General features: G+C 37.3%; 3 protein-coding genes across 3 annotated transcripts; 1 reads left to right on the top strand and 2 right to left on the bottom strand.

The window, feature by feature from the left end:
* On the bottom strand, positions 11,760-14,081 carry LOC107608295 (beta-glucosidase 13-like). Its single transcript, XM_016310131.2, has 5 exons — positions 13,849-14,081; positions 13,710-13,741; positions 13,268-13,370; positions 13,060-13,156; positions 11,760-12,056 (listed from the first exon to the last, which is right to left on the bottom strand). Exons 1-5 carry the CDS (start codon positions 13,967-13,969, stop codon positions 11,888-11,890), a joined length of 522 nt encoding a protein of 173 aa, XP_016165617.1. The 5' UTR covers positions 13,970-14,081; the 3' UTR covers positions 11,760-11,887.
* Positions 14,874-18,109, bottom strand: LOC107607728 (WAT1-related protein At1g70260-like). The gene is made up of 7 exons (XM_021107941.1): positions 17,715-18,109; positions 17,502-17,567; positions 17,292-17,408; positions 16,435-16,669; positions 15,696-15,857; positions 15,479-15,630; positions 14,874-15,303 (listed from the first exon to the last, which is right to left on the bottom strand). The coding sequence occupies exons 1-7, from the start codon at positions 17,918-17,920 to the stop codon at positions 15,156-15,158; spliced, it is 1,086 nt and encodes a 361-aa protein (XP_020963600.1). The 5' UTR covers positions 17,921-18,109; the 3' UTR covers positions 14,874-15,155.
* Positions 21,597-22,364, top strand: LOC107607727. The gene is made up of 2 exons (XM_016309647.1): positions 21,597-21,839; positions 21,939-22,364. Exons 1-2 carry the CDS (start codon positions 21,597-21,599, stop codon positions 22,362-22,364), a joined length of 669 nt encoding a protein of 222 aa, XP_016165133.1.

The following is a 23,555-nucleotide window of genomic DNA, read 5'->3' as shown; positions in this document are numbered from 1 at the left end:
TCGAGAGGTAAAGGGGGGTGCCACCTGCAAAGACACTCCGACACTCAAGTCAGAAAATGTGCAGGTGGTATGAGAGTAAGGGGTATGATGACGTACCTTGGGGGAGGGGTAGGACCCTCCCCTTATATACCGTGTTAGTAGGGCGGCCCCCACAGGGGGAGGCCTCCTTCCTGGAAGTTTCCTTACCCACAACTGTCATGCAGCTGGTAGCGGGGGTGCGTGTCCGGGTCGCAGACCAGACGGGTCATGCGCGTTAACCCGACCGAACGGGTCAGGATGTCCTCGGGCCGGGTCGGCCAACATGCCAGCTGGGCTGGGCCGTAACAAGAGTTATGCAGGTGAGGATGAGGTTTATCAGCTTGGTTTAGGTAAGGATGTAGTTGATGAGTCTGGTACAGGTGATGATGTGATTGATGAGTCTGGTCCAGGTGATGACACGGTTGATGAGGATGGTTCAGGTAATTTAATTGTTATTGTTGTATGTTGACTTGAATTGTATTTATGATTGATTAAGATTGGTAATTATATTGATGTGAATTGTTCATGACTATATTGTTATTTTTTGTTATCACGTAGGTGCTCACGATAAGGGTTATGACCTTAGGGTTGACCCAACTCGTAAGAGTCGATCTAGATAGAGTCCGTCATTGGTCAAGAAGAGAGTCAAAAAAAGATGTTCTGAAGTGGTGCAAATTGTAAAGTAAAGTATCTTTAAATGAATTATTATAAAGTTGAGTTAATGAACAGGTGCAATGTAATTTTGTACGCATTGTTTTATTTTACAAAAAACGATGTACTAGTCTGAACTCCATGCGCAATGTACTTTTGGTGCATGTGTAACTACCATTGAACCTCCTTATCACCTAACAAGTCTTAGGGTGATAAGGAGGTACAATGGTAGTCACACGTACACCAGAAGTACATTGCGCATGGAGTTTAGACTAGTACATTGTCATCTGTAAAACAAAAAATGAGTACAAAATTACATTGCTAACGCGCCAATGCGCCAACGTGCCAGCTATGGCCGTGAGCGCCGTTGGTGGCGCGTTCTGCTTTCTCCTTTGCGTGTCGTCGCCTAGTCGGTCGTCCGTGGTGAGGACATGCCTTCTGTGCGCATGTAGGCCTATTTGCTATTGGGGAGCGTCTTTCTTCGCCTCGTTCTTCGTGCCGAGCATTTAATGCTCTTGATGGATAACTCAAAACCCTGCGGAAAAAAGACTATTCTGCTTCTACCCTTCGTGCTTCTCAGAGTTGGTTTCTTTTTCAGTTTTCCATTCAGTTTTGCCTTAGTTTTATTGCACTGCCACCGTGTCTCCTTTGCTTTCTTCTCTTTCTTTCCAATATCTTCACTGCGAGCCTCTGCCTTGCCCAGACCTTTCTCAATTCTTCGATCCCCTTCGATCATCATCACTATCCTGGTAAGCTTCCTATTCCTTTCCCTATTTTTGGTATGGCGTTGTTTATCTTTACTGTTTGTCTTTCTGGCCTTTGCATGCGCGTCGCGCTCTTCATATGAGTTGCATTTCTGCTGGTGTTTTAGTACTAGGTAGATAATGTAGGGGGGTTACCATTCTAGGGTTTCTCTTTTAGGCCTCATTTTGATGATTATAGTTACTGGATAGGCAAACTCTAGTTTCTGGTAGTGATATTGTACTTTTTTGGTAGTACTGTCGATCTCCCGACCTCCTAGACTGATTTTGAGTGGTGTCCCACTGTAGGTATGGCCCAGTGTCCCATCATAAGGGTCGTGAGACCTGCTCCATACGACTGATATGCGTGGGTGACCTCAGATGTAAAGGAGACCCCAAATCAAATGTCCTTGGAGGAACTTACCGAGTTCCGACGGGCCGAATATCTTTGTGGAGGAACTGTCGAGGAGGTTAATTACGAAGTTTTCATTCCTGCCGACAATGAACAAATATTCCAACTAAACTTGCACTATCCCCAGGTCCCCGATTGGATGTGGTTGTATAAGGCCATGTTTACTCGCTTAGGAGTTTGCCTCCCCTTCTCCCCCTTTCAGATGGCACTACTTAACCGTTGTGACGTGGCGCCATCCCAATTACATCCGAACAGCTGGGCTTTCATTCACAGTTTTGAGATGGTTTGCAAGCACTTGGAGCTTCCAGTCTCTGTTGAGGTGTTTCTGTTTCTTTTTACTTTGACAAATCCTTCAAAGGAGGGAAAGGCTAAAAAGGGCTTCATGTCCTTCTGGGCAGCCCAAGGCCGGAGGATCTTCGGCGTATTCGAAGATTCCTACCATGGATTTAAGGACAAGTATTTTAACGTCCGCCCGGCCGAAGGTCGGCATCCCTTCTGGCTGACGTTAGAAGGGGAATGTCGCATATCGATGTACTAGAGTTTCGAGGTGGGAGCTAACGTCTTTACCAAAATAACGTATAAGGGGTTATCCCCTGAAAACAAGAGGGTTGCCGACGTGTTGTTGGCTGTTTTTGGGAATAACCTCGTTAACCTTCATCTTCTTATGGGTGATCGGGACATGGCTAGGAATTATACATGTGAGTGGCCGTCTAGCGATTTACCTATGCTTACTATTGTTCTCATTTATCTGCCCGATTTGGCGACTAACTGGCTTTCGTGTTTTGATGTAGTGTCAATGTTTGCTGAGGTAACAGGTCTCGATGCTTTGTTCAACACTTTTTTGGCCGACAGCGATGATGACTCCGTTACTCCAGCTCAGGAGGTGCCTCCCGAAGATACCGCTAATCCTGAGGTTCAGTCCCAACCCACCCAGGGGGAAGTGGCCAATACCAATGCTGGATCTGGTCCCCAGCCAAAAGTGGAAGCCGATTCGGAAACCCGAGCAGAGGCGGAACTGGAGGAGGAGGTGGTTGTCGTTGACAACCCTAGGAAAAGGAAACCATCCTCTAGTCCTTAGGGGGTTCTCACGGTGATGGAGGAGAACTTTGATGCCTGGAACTTTATCGATTCTCAGCTGCTTCCCGATACGGAGGGCTTTTTCTACGGTGGGGACCTTTCCTCACAGGCGAGATGGATGTACCGAACGTTGCTTTGGGGTGCCGCTATAGCGAGAAAAGCAGAATCCGCCCTAACGGGAGCTCGATTGTTGGAAATCAAACTTGAATCTTCTGTTAAGACCAATGCCAAGTACAAAGACGAGGTGAAGTCGCTTCAGGAACAGCTTGCCGCTGCCGAGGAGAAAGCCAAAGCCGCTGAGGAGAGGGTGAAGATCGCCGAGGAGAAGTTCAAGACTGCTAATGCTTCCGTGGCGCGGCTTACCGAGTGAGAGCTTACCTTGGAAGGCCAGCTTAATACTACTCAAGGTCGGGTGGCCGCGCTAGAGAAGGAACGCGATGAGGCCCTCTCTCGGCCAAGACGGCCCAGGGTGAAGCTGCTGAATTTAAGAAGAAGTACAAGGAGACCGTGAAGCAGGGCAAGAATGCCATCCTTATGACCGAGGAGGCCCTGAAGGCTCAAGTGAAGATGCTGGCTCCTGATTTTGACACCACAGCAGTTGGCGTTTTCAAGACTATTAAGGACGGCAAGATCGTTGATATGCCAAAGAAGTGATTTGTACTTTTGTAAACTTTGTAAGCTATTGAATTGTTTTGCTGAAACTGTTTTCCGCCTGGTCGACTTGTAATATACTGTTCATTCCCCACTTAGTCGGTAATCTCCTGATATTATGTTTTCTTACCGCTTTGTTGGTATTGGCTATTTGCTTATATTCGTTTACCGTTTTGCTGGTAATTGACGAAGCCAGGTCGTGGCTTTTATCGCTTTAGTAGCCGTTCATTGTGGTGTATTATTTTGGTGGTTCCCGGGGTGATCAGTCCTGGGTTACTGTGTTGTCGTAGCGTTTATTACTCAACATGATAGTTTTGTTAACAACATGGAATAGAGAAGGAAAGAAGTAGTTCAACATAAAGTGAACATTAATCGGTAACTGGTCAAACACATAGCAATAACAAATATATGACACAGGCAAATGATTCAACATAAAGTAGTACGGATCTTACTAAGCCTGTTAGGCTGGCAGGTCGCTTGGTAGGTGTGCTGGGCTTAGGAATAGAATCTTCTTAGGTTACTCGCGTTCCATGTTCTCGAAACTTCCTTGTAGTCCAGTCGTTCCAACCTGAAGGCGCCTTTGCCGATCACCTTCTTTAACCTGTACGGGCCTTCCCATTTTGCCGCCAGCTTTCCTTCCCCCGGAGTCGGGAGCCCAATGTCGTTATGCCGTAGGACCAGGTCATTCTGCTCGAACCCTCTCTTGAGCACTTTGGCGTTGTAGCGCAGGGCCATCCTTTGCTTCAACGCCATTTCCGACAAGTGGGTCATTTCCCTAGCCTCGTCTACTAGGTCTTTTTCCACAGCCTCTTCGATTCCTCCCAAAATCAGTTGTGGGCTCGACTCGCCGATCTCCACATGTATTATCGCGTCTACCCCGTAAGTGAGGCGGAAGGGGGTCTCCCCGGTAGACGATTGCTGGGTTGTGCGGTAGGACTAGAGGATCGAGGCTAGCTCGTTTGCCCATGCTCCTTTCTTATGGTCAAGTCACCTTTTGAGGCCTTGTAAGATGACCTTGTTGGTAGCCTCAACTTGGCCGTTAGTTTGGGGGTGTTCAACTGACGAGAACCTTTGCTTTATGCCCAAGCCGGCTAGGAATTCTCCAAATTTCTTGTCAACAAACTAAGTGCCGTTGTCCGAGATGACGACCTCTGGGATCCCGAATCTGGTTATCACTTGCCTCCACATGAACTTTCGGCAATTGGCCGAGGATATACTGGCCAGTGGTTCGGCCTCCACCCACTTGGTGTAGTAGTCGATGGCAACGATTAGGTACTTCACCTGTCCGGGTCCTACCGAAAAAATCCCTAACAGGTTGACTCCCCATTGCGAGAATGGCCAGGAGGCCATTAGGAGGCTCAGTTCCGTTGCCGACGTTTTGTGGAAGTTGGCATTCTCCTGACACCTCCTGTATCTTTCCACGAACGCCTTGGAGCCTGCCATCATTGAAGGCCAGTAGTAGCCAGCCCTGACGAGCTTTCGGGCTAGAGCCTTCCCACCGATGTGGTGGCCACAGCATCCCTCATGGACTTCGCTTAGCACGTAGTCTGTTTGGTCGGGGTGCAGGCACTTCAGTAGGGGTTGGCTAAGCCCTCTCTTAAACAATTGGCCTTGTATTATGGTGTACTTGGCTGCTTATCTTCTTAACTCTTTTGCTGCTTTGTCTTCGTTAGGGAGTTTTCCATTTTCTAGGAAATCGGTAATCGAGTCCATCCATGAGGGACTCGAACGGGTAAAGTGCAGAGTCACGGCTGGTTCCTTCGCTAGGCCTTAGATGAGAGAACGGTTTCCCGTTCCCGGCTTCGTGCTCGCCAGCTTCGATAAGAAATCAGCCCTTGTGTTTTTCTCCCTAGGGACGTGCTGTACGGCGACCTCGTCAAATTCCTTGCTCAACCTCTTGACCTGATCCAAGTACTTTTGTAGCAGTGAATCTCTAGCTTGGTATATCCCATTGAACTATGATGTGACGATCTGGGAATCACTACACACTTCTACTCTTGTGGCCCCGACCTCTTTGGCCAATTGGAGGCCGCCGAGGAGGGCCTCGTACTCTGCTTGATTATTTGATACGGGAAAGTCGAACTTGATCGACTTCTCATATATGACTCCGGTAGGACTTTCCAAGATGATTCCTTCTCCTCCGAATGTTTGGTTGGAGGCTCCGTCTACATGGAGCTTCCACTGTGTGTTCAGGTTGTCGGGATGATCCCCTGTCACTTCAACTAGGAAATCTGCCATTGCCCGGGCCTTGATGACGTGCCTAGGGTCATACTATAGGTCGTATTGAGACAGCTCAATTGCCCAAGTCATCATCCTGCCCGCCAGGTCGGGTTTCTGCAATATCTGTCGAATTGCCTGGTCTGTTCTAATTGTTATCTAGTGCCCTTGGAAATATTGCCGGAGCCTGCGGGATGAGGTCAGGAGCGCGTAAGCCAGCTTTTCTAACTTGCTATATCTCAATTCTGCCCCTTGCAGCACCTTGCTTACGAAGCAGACTGCCTGCTAAACCTTCCCTTCTTCACGTACCAAGACGGCTGCCAAAGCCTCGTCCGTCACTGTCAGGTACAAGAATAGCATTTCCCCATTTTTGGGCTTACCGAGGATAGGCGGTGACGAGATGATGCTCTTGAAGTGATTAAAGGCTTCCTCGCAAGCCGGGGTCCATTCGAACGCTATCCCTTTTTCATCAAATTGAAGAAAGGGAGGGCCTTGGCTGCCGACGCGCCAAGGAAACAAGATAGCACGGTTAACCTACCTGCAAGTCTCTGCACATATTTTATGCTTCCCGAGCTTGTCATTCGCAGGATTGCCTCACACTTTTCTAGGTTGGCTTCAACCCCCCTCCGGGTTATCATGAAGCCCAGGAATTTTTTGGCCTCCATGGCGAAGGCGCACTTGAGCAGGTTCAGCCTCATACCGTGCCGCTGAAGAGCTGCAAACACGCTTTCTAAGTTACCAATGAGGTCATCAGCCTTGATGGTCTTTACTAGAATGTCGTCCACGTAAACCTCCACCGTCTTACCGATGAGCTCACAAAATATCTTGTTCATCAGCTTTTGGTACGTGGCTCCCGCGTTCTTCAGCCCAAACGGCATCACCTTGTAGCAATATGTTCCTCCTAGCATTATGAATGCCGTCTTTTCTTCATCCAGTCGGTGCATCGGAATCTGGTTGTAGTCGGAATACACGTCCATAAAGCTCAGGTACCGATATCCCGAGGCCGCGTCAACCAGTGCATCAATATTGGGGAGGGGAAAAGAGTCTTTGGGACATGCTTTGTTGATGTCAGAATAATCTATGTAAATTCTCCATTTCCCGCTAGGTTTCTTCACCAGGACAACATTTGATAGCCACGTTGAGTATTCCAGCTCTCGGATGAACCCCACCTGCAAGAGGCCGGCCGTCTGCCTGGCCACTTCATCGGCTCTTTCTTGGGACATTTTCCTCCTCCTCTGCGCCACTGGCTTAGCCTCCGCTCTCACCGCTAGGTGGTGCAACATGACCTTGGGGTCAATCCCCAGCATGTCGGCTGGCGTCCAGGCGAACAGGTCGCCGTTTTTCCGGATTATCTCCACCAGTGGTTTCTTTAATTCATGGGAAAAATTCCTGTTTATGAAGGTGAACTTTGCCTCCGAGTCACCAATCCTGACTTTCTCGAGGTGTCCCTTGGGCTCTGGCCTGAGCTTGTCATCGACTCTTGCATCCAGGTTGGCCAAGTATATATGTATATTAAAATATATATTAGAATATAAATTTTATTTAGAAATTAATTTATTTTATTGACACATATTTTGAAATATGATTCTCTCCCATTCATATAAAATGTTTAGTTATAATTGCATTCTGGAGATATAAATTAAAAAAGTAAACTGAATAAATATTACTCTCTCTTTCTCTCTCTAAATAAATTAAATTAGTTATATAAAATTATACTTACTAATACTCCTGTTTGGTAATATAAATTAAATTTTTAAATGAATATTTATTTTGATCCAAGTAAAATTTTAAAACAAACCCTTATTTCAAATTGAATAAATTATGAGAACAAAATATTAAGAGTTTAACAATTAAATTTTTTTATTTTTATTTTTTTATGTCTTTTATTTTTATTCACTTATCCATCTGTTGAATAGACATTAAAAAAAATAATTTACTTATTTAAAATGACTATAAATTTATTCTCCTACTTTTAATATAAATCATGGATATCATATAAATTTTTAAATATTTTATCTGTCCCAAGTGGGGATCCATTGGCGATATGACTGTCCTTGTCTTAGAACTTGGATTGGCATTTCTTTATTACAATGGATATACATTTTTTTTTTTTCAGAGGCAAATATGGGTGAGTATGTAACTAGGAGGATTCCGTAATTGGTTGATGTGGTTCATGTCCAAGGGATAGAATGGTGATAAACATCAACTAAATGGACCTAGCATTTTCTCTCTTTTATGTCGAAGGAGGACAAAATAAAATTCATTCAATATAATCTTATTACATTACAAAATCTAACACTACTAATCTTAGGAATTATTTAAAGTATATAAATACTAAAATGATAAGATTATTCTAGAAATAAAATGACCAATTTTATTCTCCTACTTTTAATATAAATCATGGATATCATATAAAGTTTTAAATATTTTATCTGTCCCAAGTGGGGATCCATAGGCGATATGACTGTCCTTGTCTTAGAACTTGGATTGGCATTTCTTTATTACAATGGATATACATTTTTTTTTTTTCAGAGGCAAATATGGGTGAGTATGTAACTAGGAGGATTCCGTAATTGGTTGATGTGGTTCATGTCCAAGGGATAGAATGGTGATAAACATCAACTAAATGGACCTAGCATTTTCTCTCTTTTATGTCGAAGGAGGACAAAATAAAATTCATTCAATATAATCTTATTACATTACAAAATCTAACACTACTAATCTTAGGAAATGGATCCTTTTCATTTTTTTAATACTTGAAAGAATAAAGTGTGATCTCTCACTTTTAATTCTATAACTGAGATTAAAAATAAATAGAAAAGAGAGCAATAAAGAGTGAAATTAAACACTGTATACTATCTAAATTTTTTTTTTCACTAGAAAGAATCTACTCCCACTACTCAATTATGTGTCATATCATCTTCGTTTACTTGAGTTGAATCTTTCATTAGGTGGCGACTTCCTACGGTACCAAGCTACTAACTATAAATTTTTTTTGAGTAATTACCTAAATCAGTCCCCGAGAATTTTAGAATCGGACATTTTAGTCCCCAAAAAAAATTAATATACGGATCAGTCCCCAAGATTTTACTCCGGCAGACAAATCAGTCCCCAGTTCATTTTCCGGCAGAGTAATTACCCAGATCAGTCCCCAAAGATTTTAAAAACGGACATTTTAGTCCCCAAGAAAAACTAATGTACAAATCAATCCCCAACTTTTCTCTCTGTTAGACATAATAGTCCCCCGTCCAAAATTAAAATAAAATAAAATAATTATTATTATTAATTGCACAATAATATTGTACTATATTTTTTGTATTTTTTAGACAAAAATAATGATAAATTTATTCATTAAATTCTTATATATATATATATAGTCACTCAACAACAACAACAACAACAACAACAAGGGGACTATTATGTCTAACAGAGAGAAAAGTTGGGGATTGATTTGTACATTAGTTTTTCTTGGGGGCTAAAATGTCCGTTTTTAAAATCTTTGGGGACTGATCTGGGTAATTAATCTGCCGGAAAATGAACTGGAGATTGATTTGTCTGCCGGAGTAAAACCTTGGGGACTGATCTGTGTATTAATTTTTCTTAGGGACTAAAATGTCCGATTCTAAAATCTTCGGGGACTGATTTAGATAATTACTCATTTTTTTTTATCAGATAGATTAGACAGCCCCTAATCTTAGGCATTGCCCATGTATTGGTTTGTAAATTGCAATTCCTTCCAATAGAACTTTTAAGTTAAAATCCTAACTTAAAGAAAAGGGAAAAGAAACAATATTAATTAGAATAAATTAACAAAAATACATATGAAATTTCAAATATATTTTGATATTTATAAATTTTAATATATATTTTATTATTTTTACTCACCCCAAACTCCTTTTTTTTGGTATTATCCACCCGAAATTTTTTTATGTTTAATTTTATCCATTTATTCTATTAATTATTTGTGAATTTGACACGTTTTATGCAATTAAGTGAGAAAATAATTGATTTATTCTTTTATTTCTAGGGATTTAAGGGAAGACATTTTTAGTTTAGTACATATTTCGACTTCTGATCGTGATTTGGGTTGGAATTGGGAGCACACTCTTTATTCTGCTAAACAAGGATATTTATGGTTAATTCATAATAAGTTGAATTGGGATAGAAATATCAATTGGCTTTGGCTTTGGAAGGCGCCGGCCTCTGAAAAGTTAAGACTCCTAGTGTGGCTTTGCCTTCATGATGCCGTACTAACTCAATATCTACGTTTTCGGCGACATCTCTCCTCCTCATTCTTATGTACACATTGCAATCAACTTTCGGAGACAATTCTTCATTGTTTTCGGGATTGTGAAGTGGTGCGATCAGTTTGGGTTTTTCTAGGTTTTTCTAATGTGAGTTTCTTTGGCTCTCACGAGGTGCATGATTGGTTCAAGCATGACCTCCTCAATGAAGTTTGTTCCAAGTTTGCAGCTATAATATGGTCAATTTGGCAAGACAGAAATATTGGTAATTTTCAGGGAGTTTTTGGATCTCTTGGGTCAATTGCATACAAGGCTCGCAGGTGGATGGTGGATTTTGAATATACAACTCAGAATCGAGTGTGTTGCGTCCAGGGATTAAAACCTCTGTCTTGATCTCCGCCAAAACCTGGTGCTTAGAAGTTAAATTGTGATGGGAGTGTGAACTTGGAGGATGATTATGCTAGTTTTGGGTGGGTAATTCGCGATAGCTCCAGTCAATGGGTAATGGGATGCTCAAGAAATTTCTTTGGATCTAGTGTCATCAAGATGGAGTTGTGGAGTATATGGAAAGGTTTGGCTTGGGCTTGGGAGGCGGGTCTTAAGCTTGTTGTCTGTGAGACAGATTGCGCAGCAGCTTTTGAGCTAGTGACTGGTTGGCAAGTTCCACTCTGACATCTTGAAAAAGAAGTGATACAATTGATCTTTGAGTTGAAGTTAAGAAGGGATTGGGATATTCGTTTTGAGCTTATCCCGAGAGAAGCTAATGTCGTAGTAGATCGGTTGGCAAAGATAGGATCTGGAGGTAGTGGAGCTGATGAGGTTCACTTTTGGTACCAGCCGCCAGAGGTGGTTTGTCCTCTCTTTCTGTTAAGAACCTGATTTCTTTTCTTTTTCTTTTCTGCTTTTTTGTTTTTTCTCTTCGTTGTTCACCAAAAAGTGAGAAAATAACAAAAGATAGTTACAAAATGTCAATTCTTTGTTAACATTAAAACTACAGATATGCCATTTTTATCCGGTTCCACAGTAGGGGTGACAATGTGTAGGATAAGGTAGGGTATGGATCCAATCCTAACTTTACCCGCGCATTGAAAATATTCCAACCCTAATTCTATCCACTCTTAACTCGCAGATATCCGACTTAACTCGCAGATATCCGACTCTATCCACGAATTACAAAAAAGATACAACATTATTATATAACTTGATGATAATTTAAAATAGAACTGATTTTTATGTAAAAAAAAATTAAATTATCAATTAATAATTTTCTTTTAGTGGCTAAGAATCTTTTGCATTTAGTGAAAGATATTTGATTCAACATCCACTTAAAACATATTTTTATATAAGTATATAACATATACATATATAGAATACGGATTGGTCGGGTAGGATTGAGGCACAACCCACACCCTACCCAATCCGCACAAAAACCCTACCCACTGCAAATCGAGTTGGCAACCTACCTAATTGGATAGGGTCGGATTGGATACCCGCGAGTAGGATACATATTATCACCCCTAATTCCACAGCACTAACCCGCCAAACCAAACAAAACTTGGTAGTTATGTTGTATGTTTAAATTCTAATTACAACTTTCATCTAATTATAAAATTATCATAATCTAGTATTTGGTTCTAAACTTCTAATCCCAATCCTGTTAAGAATGGTATCTTAATATTAATTAATCATTTTTTAGCTTGAGTTGCTTGTGAATTGTAATTTAGTTGCAGACGCAAGAAACATAATAGATTACGGAAAGTAAGTTCCAATATGATGCCTCACTCTTAGGCTAAACATCAGAAATCATCAAAGCCTTAACCTTAGAGTTAGGGAACAAATTCTCAATTTAAATTTGAAGACATATATTTTCTACCATTTTAATGGTGGAGAAATATTTTGAACCACAAAGCTGATCTTTTACGATATCTTCTGAGGCCATTCTTGTAATCAACATAGACAAGTCCAAAACGAAGAGAGTAGCCAGCAGTCCATTCAAAATTGTCCAACAAGGACCATGCAAAGTAACCTTTTACCCTCACACCATTCCTGCCAAATCAAAAACATTTTAGCTTGCTAGGGTTTAAGGTTTAGAGTTTAGGATTTAGCTTCCTAGTTTTGTAAGATGTGATTCTCCACTTTCCTAACTTAACATCCCTTCAACTTTGGTTGATATGCACTTTGGTCATATTATTCTAAAAACTTGCTAAATTGTCCCAATACTTTTCGTTTTCAATTTGAGAATGTCAATGCAGATTTTAATAGTAGCCTACAATGTAGAACAGGGACGGATCTAAGTGCAGTGGTGTGGGGGCAAGCGCTCCCACTACAATTTGGAATTTTTTTGAGTAGTATATGATAATAATATTTATTTGCCCCCATTAAATTATTAAATTTGACCCCATAATAATTTTTTACTCAACTTTTGGTACTTAATCGTCAATTTAAAAATTTTATATTAAATATTCGTTAGAGTGATCAATTCTCATATTTAAATGAAATTAGTATTCTTTTTTAAAAATCAACTCAAAAGAATATTATTTATCTTCTTTTCAAATTAGCTTTAATTTTTGCGTAGCAACTATATTAATTGAAAGAATTTTTTTAGCTATGAATATCAATAAGAGTTTTAGTGTTTTAATTTGTATATTAGATATTTTGAAGGCTAATCATATTTTACAATAACAAAATATAATCATAACAATAATAATACTATATGTATATCAAAATAATTATCTATATAAAATATATATTAAAATATAAAATACACCTTGAAAATAAGTTAAATAATACATGTATTTATACATAGATATATAGTGGTTAATAGATAATTTAATATTTACTTTTTTATATACACATATTATTTTTATTATAAAAATTATTATCATGTTATATAAATTTTGGCCCCACTACCAAAATTTTCTGGATCCGTCACTGTTGTAGAAACTTGAAGTTTATAAGGTTTTTTTCTCATATATTTACTGTAGTAAGTACTATAAATCTTTCTATTATAATAACCTTAATAAGTGTCTGGTAGTAATATTAAACTTACCTTATGGCCCTTTGAAGATACAGAAGGTGGTGACTGAAATAATCTATTCTCCATTTGTCATCAAGTGACATTTTACCATCATTAACCTCATCAACTCCTGAAAATGATGGAATAACTTGAGCATGACAAAGATACAATTTTTTTTATGCAAAGGTGGTTGGTTATAGCCTTATAGGTACTCATTATAGATAAAAAATTAAAAACTTACCATTCTCTGTTATATAAATGATTGGATTGTTGAATTTCTCCTTAGTGTACTCTAAAAGACCTTGAATTCCTGGTGGATAGATGTACAGCCAATCTGAAGCAGCCTGCAAAATTATTCACTTCTCAACTCCATTATAAGATATAATGCGAATGAACTTCGTCTCCTGAAAAGCAGTTATCTTCCTTGGAGCATTAGCCCTTAATTTGTATGAACTGGCAACATAAAGCAATTCGACTCTGTCAACCAATAGAAATTCAAGAAAGTAGACATCATGCTACGACCATGATTCCTTATCTTCTTGAATTTCTATTCGCTAACAACATGAAATTGCTTTACATTATCGTTGCATGGAAATTATTCTCTGATTGTTATACTTCCCATAATTTTTCAACATCATACTTCATAAGCAACTAAAGTGAGTAAAAAGTTATCTCGGATTTACCTTTGGACCAATTAGAAGCCCATTTCTTAGAGCTGAAGGCAAGTGTGAGAAAATGGATCATGCGTTAGTAAATGTGGAAGGCAAATTAAATTGAAGTTAAAATAGAAAGCATACGAAAGCTTCATTTGAAACGACTTACTTGTAAATCTAACACATGAATCTGTAAAGACACTTGGCCTTCCATTTTGGCAAGGAGTATTGGTTGCATAAGTTGAGGTGTAATAGTTTAACCCGATGAAATCGAAGGATCCTTTAACCATTCAGGATTGTGCTCCAGAAAACTTGGGCAATCGGTTCCCGACTCTGTTAACCATTACAGCTGGATATGTACCAGAATGTAGTGGTTCCATGAACTTGAAAAAAAAAATATAGAAGCATCTGAACCATTGATGAGAAAATCAACAATTTCAGATTTATTAAGATACAAACACATGTATAACTATCCAAATAATTATGAAACTCTTGATTATTTTCACCAAATCTTTAGATGTTGCACTTCAGAGTAGCCTAATCCGTTTCACAACTCATTCTTGTGAATGAAACATGGATACCAGAGTTATCTCCAAGAAATAGTACAAATAATCTGCTGATAAAATTAAGAGAATTGGAGACAAGAAGATCATTTTTTATTAGAAAATAGGGGAAAGCACTTACCAAAGCATTTTTTTTGGTGACTGCTTTAATCACATTTGAATTTGTAACATTTATTATCTGTGAGTTCCATTATCTTAATTCAATGGTGATTAATGGTGTATTTTTTTCTCTAAAGTGACAATACAACTTTAGAGGAGTCGGATCCATGTTTAAATAAATTAATTAAAGAGAGAACAGTTTGTTCTAAGACAAAATCATACAAGAATTCTTAAAAATATATTGACTGGACGAAGCAAATTTAGAAGAAAAAAGTATTGTCATTGGAAGAGGTGCAATGAGGCTATATTTTGTTCTTTCTTCTATCTGATTTTTTTTTTTTTTTTGGTTATGAAAATCTGCAATATTATATCCCCCATATATTACCCATCCAACCCTAGAATAATTTTTATTATTAAAGGCATATTATGGTACAATATTTATAAATCTTATATCTGCTACTTGACCTAATAATTTACATAAAGCATGCAAGTCTTAAATTATTTTAGTATTCAAACAAATAAAAATAAAAAATGCGACTTAAGAGGCATTAAGACGTAATATATACAACATTCAATACATACTATATTTACAGTTACAACCTACTTTTTTTTTTTGGCAAATTATATAATAACTGTATTTACACAAAAGTTGCAGTTCATATAAAAAAATATTTGCAACTTGGGAAAGAATTCTAACAGAGTTTGCAAGGATATTGAGAGCTCCTTTGTACAAGAGAATTTTGAGAAAGCTTCTTGATAATAGGTAAGGTGGCTTCCCCTGCATCGCATCAATGAAATTTTGAACCCCTTCTTTTTACACTTCTTCCATCTTTTCTTGCAAAAGAGGTATCTTCTTGTCCAAGTTATCTGAACTTTCATCAGATCTTTTTTCTTCTTCTCCTTTCATTTGTCCCCATATTATTGTATAATACCCCATTCCAATTATAGCTGCTCCTAACACACTGCACAATTTTGTTTATATAAAAGAATTCAATTCTCATAAAACAGTTTTATACGCGAATCCAGTTACGTAATTTGCATTGAACACATAAATGGTCATATAAAAGAACATATATAATTAGACGAGTGTGTAAAATATTTTACATATTAAAAAAATAGATAAATAAATACAAGTACCTTCCATAGTGGAGGCTGTTAGGGAAGATGCAAACACCAAAAGTTGTGGCAAATGCAATACCAAAGGGCTTGAACAATGGCACATAAAATGGTCCCTTCATTCGAGTGAACCAAATTTGAATATTTGGACGAATCACACCTCCAAATAGTGCCTGCACCATAATCATCAATATATACTGTTTGAAAAAAAAAATGTTATAGAAGTGTTGAGGCTTACAGTAAGAAGAATGAGAATGAGTTGCATGTCATGATTGAGCTTCCAAGCAGTTGCATCATCCCTCTCCACAATCCAAGCGACTATGGCACTCAGAATTGTCCCAATTAAGGAGTAATATGCAACCGCCTTCATTGGTTCCGAATATTCCTTAACTGTCTTCTTCTATTTAACAGAACAAAAAGGATTTATGATGAATGATGCATTTCCAATACAAAAGTAATTCGAAAGATACCAAGAATTTAATTTTGATGCACACAGTTCACAGTCGTACAGTTACATCCGTTTTTTATGATCATTCATGCAGTCAATGTAATTGGATGCAATGGCGAAACTTGAAACAAAATTTTGGGGGGTCAAACAGAGGATAATTGTCAAGATGTTTTTTATATGGATCCCATTTAAAATAAGCTCGTCTAATCTCATCTCTCTGGTCTGGGTGATATTGCCAAATTTAAATCCGTTTTTCAGGGTCTCGTTCCAAAAAATTAAGGTCAAACTCATCAGATGTAACTTTTTGAACTTTTAAATGTTGTATCTCACTTTTTTTCGTGATTCATTAAAGTAGAATAACTATCTACATGTGTTGATATTGTAAAAGTTATATGTTCTCCTTCTTAAATATTAGCCTTCCTCTTAAAAAATGCATCAATTCTTTGATTTTTCATTATTATTTTATATAAAATTTGAATATATATCCTGTAAAATATGTAAAGAAGAAGTTAAAAGGATAAATATTAAAATTTATAACAAGCAAAATGCCACCAAGAACCCAAAATTCAGGGACCGAAGAGAACACAAAAAGTGGCTTATTATTATTATTAGTGTTAGTGAATTGAAGTTTGTCATCAGAAGAAGTTGGTCTTATTAGTGGACCCTTGAAGAATTCAGCTTCCACTCCTCCAATTATCGATACCATCACACCAATCACTTCCACTTGGAATCCACTACTTCTCAAATTCAACTCTCTCTCCCTGCTATTTTTTTTTAAATTTCATTTCTATAATTAAATAATGAAGCTAAGCAATTAAATTAATAATGTTATATATACAAATATAAAGTAAGGTGGAAACTCAGGTGCAGTTGACTTCATGTGAAGTTGATAGCTGAGAGTCGTTAGATGGTTTGACTGATTTGACTAAATTTTTATTTAACGGTTCTCGACTATTAACTTCACGTGAAGTTGAGTACACCTGAGTTTCCACCATAAAGTAAAGGTAATTAAATTAAGGTATAATTATTCCACTTATTTTTATAATTTTACCGAATTTTTAATTAAGGTCTCTATACTCTTTTTTTTTAATTGAATCCCTATACCATATCAAATTTTGTAACTAAATTTCTGTCGTCACAAAAATATTAGAATCAACTGAATATTCTATTAAACAAAATAGAATATTCATTCACGTATTAGACATATTTATTTTGTTTAATAGAATATTCTGTTAATTCTAACATTTTTTTGTTACAACAGAGACTTAATTACAAAATATAATATAGTATAAAAACTCAATTAAAAAAAAAATATATAGAGATTTAATTAAAAATTCGGTAAAATTATAGAGACTATAATTAAACCTTAAATTAATGAAGAATAACCTGGAAATGAGTGACAGGAGGAAATTAAAGGTTGGAATCAAGAGTCCCATAGCACATACAAGTATTGGTGAACTATAGCTTAGACCCAAGAATGAAAAGCTCTGTGTCATTGTTATCCTACAAATTTAAAATTAATAATCCATCAATATAACGTGAAACAAAAAACATAAGTTAATAAATTTGATTAAACATTATTATTATATATATTACCCGGTAAAACCAAGAAGCAAGAATCTCATGAACAAAGAGAAAGTAAAAGATGGTGTTGGCTCCTTTCTGTTCAAACGAGATTGTAATGAACATCAGAACTCAAATGAATGAACCATGCAAACAAATTTACGCAAGAAAAAGAAAATTTGTAAGTGGAACAAGCTAAGATAGAGTGAATTAAATTAATTAAAGGGAGAAGAGAAATTGAAGGACCTGCCACCGTTGTTGTGTAATAAAAATGAAGAAGGAAAGAGTATTATGGTAGCAAGAGCGTTGGTATAAACAATGAACACAAAAGGACTCATTCCATTATTCAATTCGGTTTTTGCAAAAATTGTAAGTGCTATGGTGCACCCTTCCATCATCACCATCACTATGAATGGCATGATTTCCCATATCTTTGTGATTTTTGACTCCATTGATGAATCAAATTTATGTTATATAGTTGTAATGCAATAAATGGAAGTTTTTTTTTTTTTAATTTGAGAAGTATATGATATGCACCACAAGTTAATAATTATTATTATGGTGTGCTACTATTGAACACTATATACAATATCATACATAAATAAAGCTAGCTAATTATTATAAGGTATGGAATTGAAAAGCTTAGCTTGTATATATAAGAATGAATCAATGGTAAAGGAAGAGAATGGGGCCATTATTTAACCCTTCATAGAATAAGGGAGCTACTTTGTGAAGAGAAGCTGCAACTCGAGTTGTCCCTAATTCTTAAACAAGGGGCCAAATGATGACGTGTCATGTGGTGTTAAATCATTCATACTTTTTTCTTTATTGGATGGAAGTTGTACACATCAACACATGTTACCTATTTAAGTATTTATTCTTCCATTATTAGTCTTCTTTTTGGCCCATTTTGCCATCTTTCTAAATTTTAATGGTATTTGCTACATAAATTCATACGTATCGATACATTTAAAATATGGACAAATAATAACAATTCACATAAAATTTATTTTTCACATCAACATTTATTTTTTGTTTTTTTAAATATATATTATATCACCACTTTTACTAATACACCCTTTTAATCAAATAAAAATAAAAAATGTTTTTTATTTAGTTTTATAAAAAGTCTTAAACATCCTTTTTTTATTTGATTAGACAAAAATATCCTTTTAAATTAATAAAATTTTAGAATTCAATTAATCATAATTTTATAGTTTCAAATAATTTAAACAACAAAACAAAAAATATTAAAAAAAACAAAAAAATCAAAATTTCTTCATCTTCTCCAATTTCTCTAATCATTCGTGCCCCCTCTAAGCAAAACATGTCAAAGAAACAAAAAATCAATCATTCTTCATCTTCTCCAATTATCCCTCTGAAACAAAGCAGTAAAAATCCTAAACCAAAACCCTAGGTTCTTCGTCGCTGCCGTCCCAATGGCTTCATCCGCGTCGTTCAACCATTTCAGCACACGACCTTCAATTTTTTTCAAATCCCTTCTTTCGTTCTGAATACGATGCTTGGTTTCATCTCTTTTACCTTCAAGATCAGTAACACGGTCACTCAACTCCTTAAAATTGGTTTTGTAGAATATTGCATAACTGAATTGCCTTCCAATGGCACCCACAGTATAGTCTGCCACTTTTTCGGCAAGAGAAATTAGAATTTTCGTTGACTGTTTTGATTCAAGAGCTGAGACTACAAACAAAAGTCGAAAAATTTTGAATGAGGAAAAGAGTTCAAAACATATATGGTTTGAGACTTTCACTGTTTTGTTTTAGAGGGGTAATTGGAGAAGATGAAGAACGATCGAATTTTTTGTTTATTTGATATGTTTTGCTTAGAGAGGGCACCAATGATTAGAGAAATTAGAGAAGAGAAAGAAATTTTGATTTTTTATTTTTTTAATATGTTTTTGTTTTGTTGTTTAAATTATTTGAAACTATAAAATTAGGATTAATTGAATTCTAAAATTTCGTTAATTAAAATTAAAAATTAAAAATTTATGATTTGAGATTTAAAATTTAAAATAAATAAAATAATTTTAAAAAAATTAACTGATTTAACCAAAAACAATTGATTCTCTAATATTGAATAGAAAAATATTTTTTAACATCTATTTATCTGTAGAGTGTAGACAGTAGTCTTAATACATAATATACTTGACTACTATTTTAATTTGCGGTAAAATCTTTGTTTTAATACTATTGTAATTATTCTTATTATTTCATTTTCTAGTCTTACGTTATGCAGATATATATTGCTACCCTATAAATTAAAAAGATGTGCCAATGAGGTTGGTTTAGTCTTACTCTATGGCTTGTTATTAACTAATTCTATTATGATGTTGTACATGGTTTTATAAAGTTGATGACGCAGATATAGAGGATATTTAATGAATAAATGTGGACAAATGAGTGAAGAGTTTCTAGTATGGTTTGGAATCCTTTAGTGGCTGGCATGTTTTGTGGCCCTACCATTAGAGAAGATTTTTCTTTATAATAGTGTTTATTGATATAACCTGCCCAATTTGCGTGTGATTAAGAAAGACTATATTGGAATCTGAATAAAATGTTTTCATGTGGAATAATTTTTTGTGAATCTTTTCACCAGTTTTGTCAAGACCCGAATGGACCAGATCTGCAGTCTCAACTTGGCTGTATTAATGAGATCGTCATCAATTTGATGGGCCATTCGGCCTATTTTTCATTGATATAATAATGAGCCGAAATGAAATGCTCAGAAGTGTTTAGAATGCAAGTATTTTTAAGAGTCATTTTTATATACACCATCCATGTCATCATCATAACCATTTTTGAAAGAATAACGAGGAAAAATGAGAGATAAAAATAAAAGATAGATAAATAGTGTTCGTCAAGGTAATTAAATTCGAACAAGGGAGTTATTCGAAGTTTAATGAGTGAGCTTTTGGAAGGAAGTTGATATCAAAAAAGTCTTGTGTTAAGGGACATCGAGTAAAAGTCCGATTAATCTAGTAAGTCAAGAAATCATTTGAAGAAGTGGATCCAAGGTCTTGAGATTTGAAGGTTATTTTTCGGCCGTTACATGTTTAAGCAAAAAAGTGAAAATAGTTACTCACGTTTTCACACACACATGGAAATTATATTTCGAATCGAACGGTAAAGGAATGGCTATAAATAGAAGAAGGTTCGAAGATACCGGGGTTGGAACTTTGCTTCAGAAATTATTTACGCACACTCACATTTTAGAGACTTTCTGAATCTGTTTCGAGTCAATTTTCGGTAGGATTCCTTCCACATGTCTTTATTTTTCATTTACATTTTTTGCAAACTTTACTTTTTTTTGCAAATTTTTCTTTCAAGCAACATTTACTTTATTTGTCCAATTTTATGTTTCAAAACCTTTAATTTCCCAGGTTAAAAGTCCTTTATTTCAGTCGAAGGCATTTTATTGCTTTGTTTAAATTCAATGCAAACCATTTCAATTCCAGTCAATCTTACTTTTAAAGTCTTTATTTATATTTTTTTATCTTTGATGCACTTTTAGAAAATTAGTACTCGTAAAAGAGAAGTAGGTTTCGCTCCCAAACCATTAGAACCAAACCACCATTGATATGCTAAAAATCGACAAAACAAATGGTGTGAAAAGAAAACAAATTTTGATAAACTTTGTTCACTCATAAAAATGGACGAGGTGCCATTAAAACATTCACTTGTTTAGAAGAATATTTTACTTTAATTTGAAGAAGTCACAAATTAAGTTAGCAAGGAAGAAGGATTGACCCAATCCTGTTTAGTCCCTTATATATATATATAAAAGCTCTATTTAGTTTGGTAGGATGTGTGTATAAGGTGATTTTGAAGGTCCTGGTGAGAAGAATGAGGTCGGTTATGCCGGGCTTGGTGGGAGAGACTCAGACGGCATTTGTGAAAGGCAGAAAAATTCATAATGGTGCTCTCATAGCCTGTGAGACGGTTCATTGGCTCAAGGCACGAAGGAAGAAAGCGGCACTCATTAATTAAGCTGGATTTTTATAAAACTTATGATAGAGTCAGATGGAGTTTTGTGGATATAGTATTACAGAAAATGGAATTTGGACAGCGTTGGAAGAATTGGGTGATGGAGTGTGTCAGTACGGCCACTATGTCTGTTCTGGTAAATGGGTCACCCTCCAAGCCATTTAACATGGAGAGAGGCCTCCGACAAGAGGATCCTCTTTCTCCATTTCTGTTTGTGTTAGTGGTCGATGTGTTGCATCGGATGGTGGGAGAAGCTGTCAGGAACGGGCGCATTGAACCGTTATTGGTCGGAGGAGAGCATATCGAATTGTCTCACTTACAATTTGCAGATGATACGATATTGTTTTGCCCCCCGGTTACAGAGACAGTAGTGAATTATAAGAGACTGCTGCGGTGTTTTGAGTTGATGTCGGGGCTGAGCATCAATTTTGATAAGTTAAGTCTAATATCGGTGAATTGTGAGTAGGAATGGATAGATGATACGTGTGGGTCGCTGGGGTGCAAGCAAGCGGTTTTACCTGTTAGGTACCTCGGGATTTCCTTGGGTGCGAATCTGCGTATGGTGAAGATTTGGAAACCGATCGTAGATAAGGTGGAAGAGAAACTCAGCCTGTGGAAAGCAAATGTTCTAACCAAAGTGGACAAGCTTGTTCTCATCAAATCAGTGCTGAATAGCCTACCGATATACTACCTAAGTCTGTACAAGATGGCAAAGGCGGTTGCGGATAAGCTTATTGCATTGCAGAGGCGATTTATGTGGTGTAAGGGGGATGGTAATGATGGCATCCCGTTAGTTAAGTGGGAGTTGGTTCAGGCACCGAAAAAGGCTGGGGGATTAGGGGTTGGGGATGCAGTGCTTTGGAACACAGCGCTCTTGTTTAAGTGGTGGTGACAGTTTTCAAAAGAGGATTGCCCCTTGTGGAAGAAGATTATATGCTCGTGTAACAACCTGAACCCTGGTGTAATGCTAGCAACTCAGCAGATACCGGTTAAAGGAGGGCCCTGAAAAGACATCTGTCAATTAAATATAAAGGAGCAGCGGATAAGAGACATACTGGCCTGGCAATGGAGGTAGGAAATGGGAGGCGCACCCTATTTTGGGAAGATAACTGGCTGCAAGGTGGGCCCCTGAAAGTGACTTTTCCAAGACTCTTCTCTATCTCGAATCAACAAGGATACAGGATAGGGGATTGTGGCTTTTGGGATGGGCTCGAGTGGATATGAAATTTCCAGTGGAGAAGAGAGTTGTTCTAATGGGAGATGGAACTTGTTCACCAGCTTCATGAGAGGCTAAGGCCGGTGAAGTTGTCAGATGGTAAAGAGGATAATATGGTGTGGAAGTTTGATAGTAAAGGGATATTTTCTACCAATTCTCTTGTGCAGGTTCTACAATCGGAGACTCTGTCGGATGAGATAACGAGCTACAGTTTCACAAGTTCAGTCTGGCGAGGAGTGGTGCCTCCGAGAATAGAGTTTTTTGGGTGGTTTGTGCTTGTTGGTAGAGTTAATACCAAGGAGAGGTTGAGTAGGCTAGGCGTTATTAGGCCCAGTGATAATATCTGTGTACTATGTAAGAAGGAGATAAAGTCGGTGCAACATTTATTTCTTCTATGTGAACTAACATGGCAGGTGTGGTGCAGTTGGTTGAGGTCTTTTGATGAAGTTTGGACTATTCCTGGAACTATAAGGGAACTGTTTGAGAGGTGGACCGGTAGGCATCAGCGAAAACAAGATTAGAAGAAGTGGCTGACAAGGTTTTTTGCAGTGATTTGGAACATCTGGATAGAACGCAATGCTAGGATTTTCAATAATAAGGAAGCAGGTGTTGAGTTCGTAATAAGGAAGACGATTCTGAGCTACAACGAATGAACTGATAGTGATCCTTTTGGTTGTTGATGGCAATACCGGAAAATACAGGGATTTTATGTAATTTTATGTAGTACTTGTTGTTTGATTCGTTTGCTCCACATTAATGTGTTGAGCTTCCTTTGGTTCAAACAAAAAAAACTCTATTTTCATGTTTATAAATCCATCCTTACTAAAAGTTACTGAAAAAATAGTTATATATATATTTCTAATATAT

This window comes from Arachis ipaensis, chromosome B07 (genome assembly GCF_000816755.2).
Source record: "Arachis ipaensis cultivar K30076 chromosome B07, Araip1.1, whole genome shotgun sequence".
NCBI lineage: Eukaryota > Viridiplantae > Streptophyta > Magnoliopsida > Fabales > Fabaceae > Arachis > Arachis ipaensis.
Note: the sequence above shows the minus strand (reverse complement) of the source record. Positions and strands in the feature narration are given on the sequence as shown.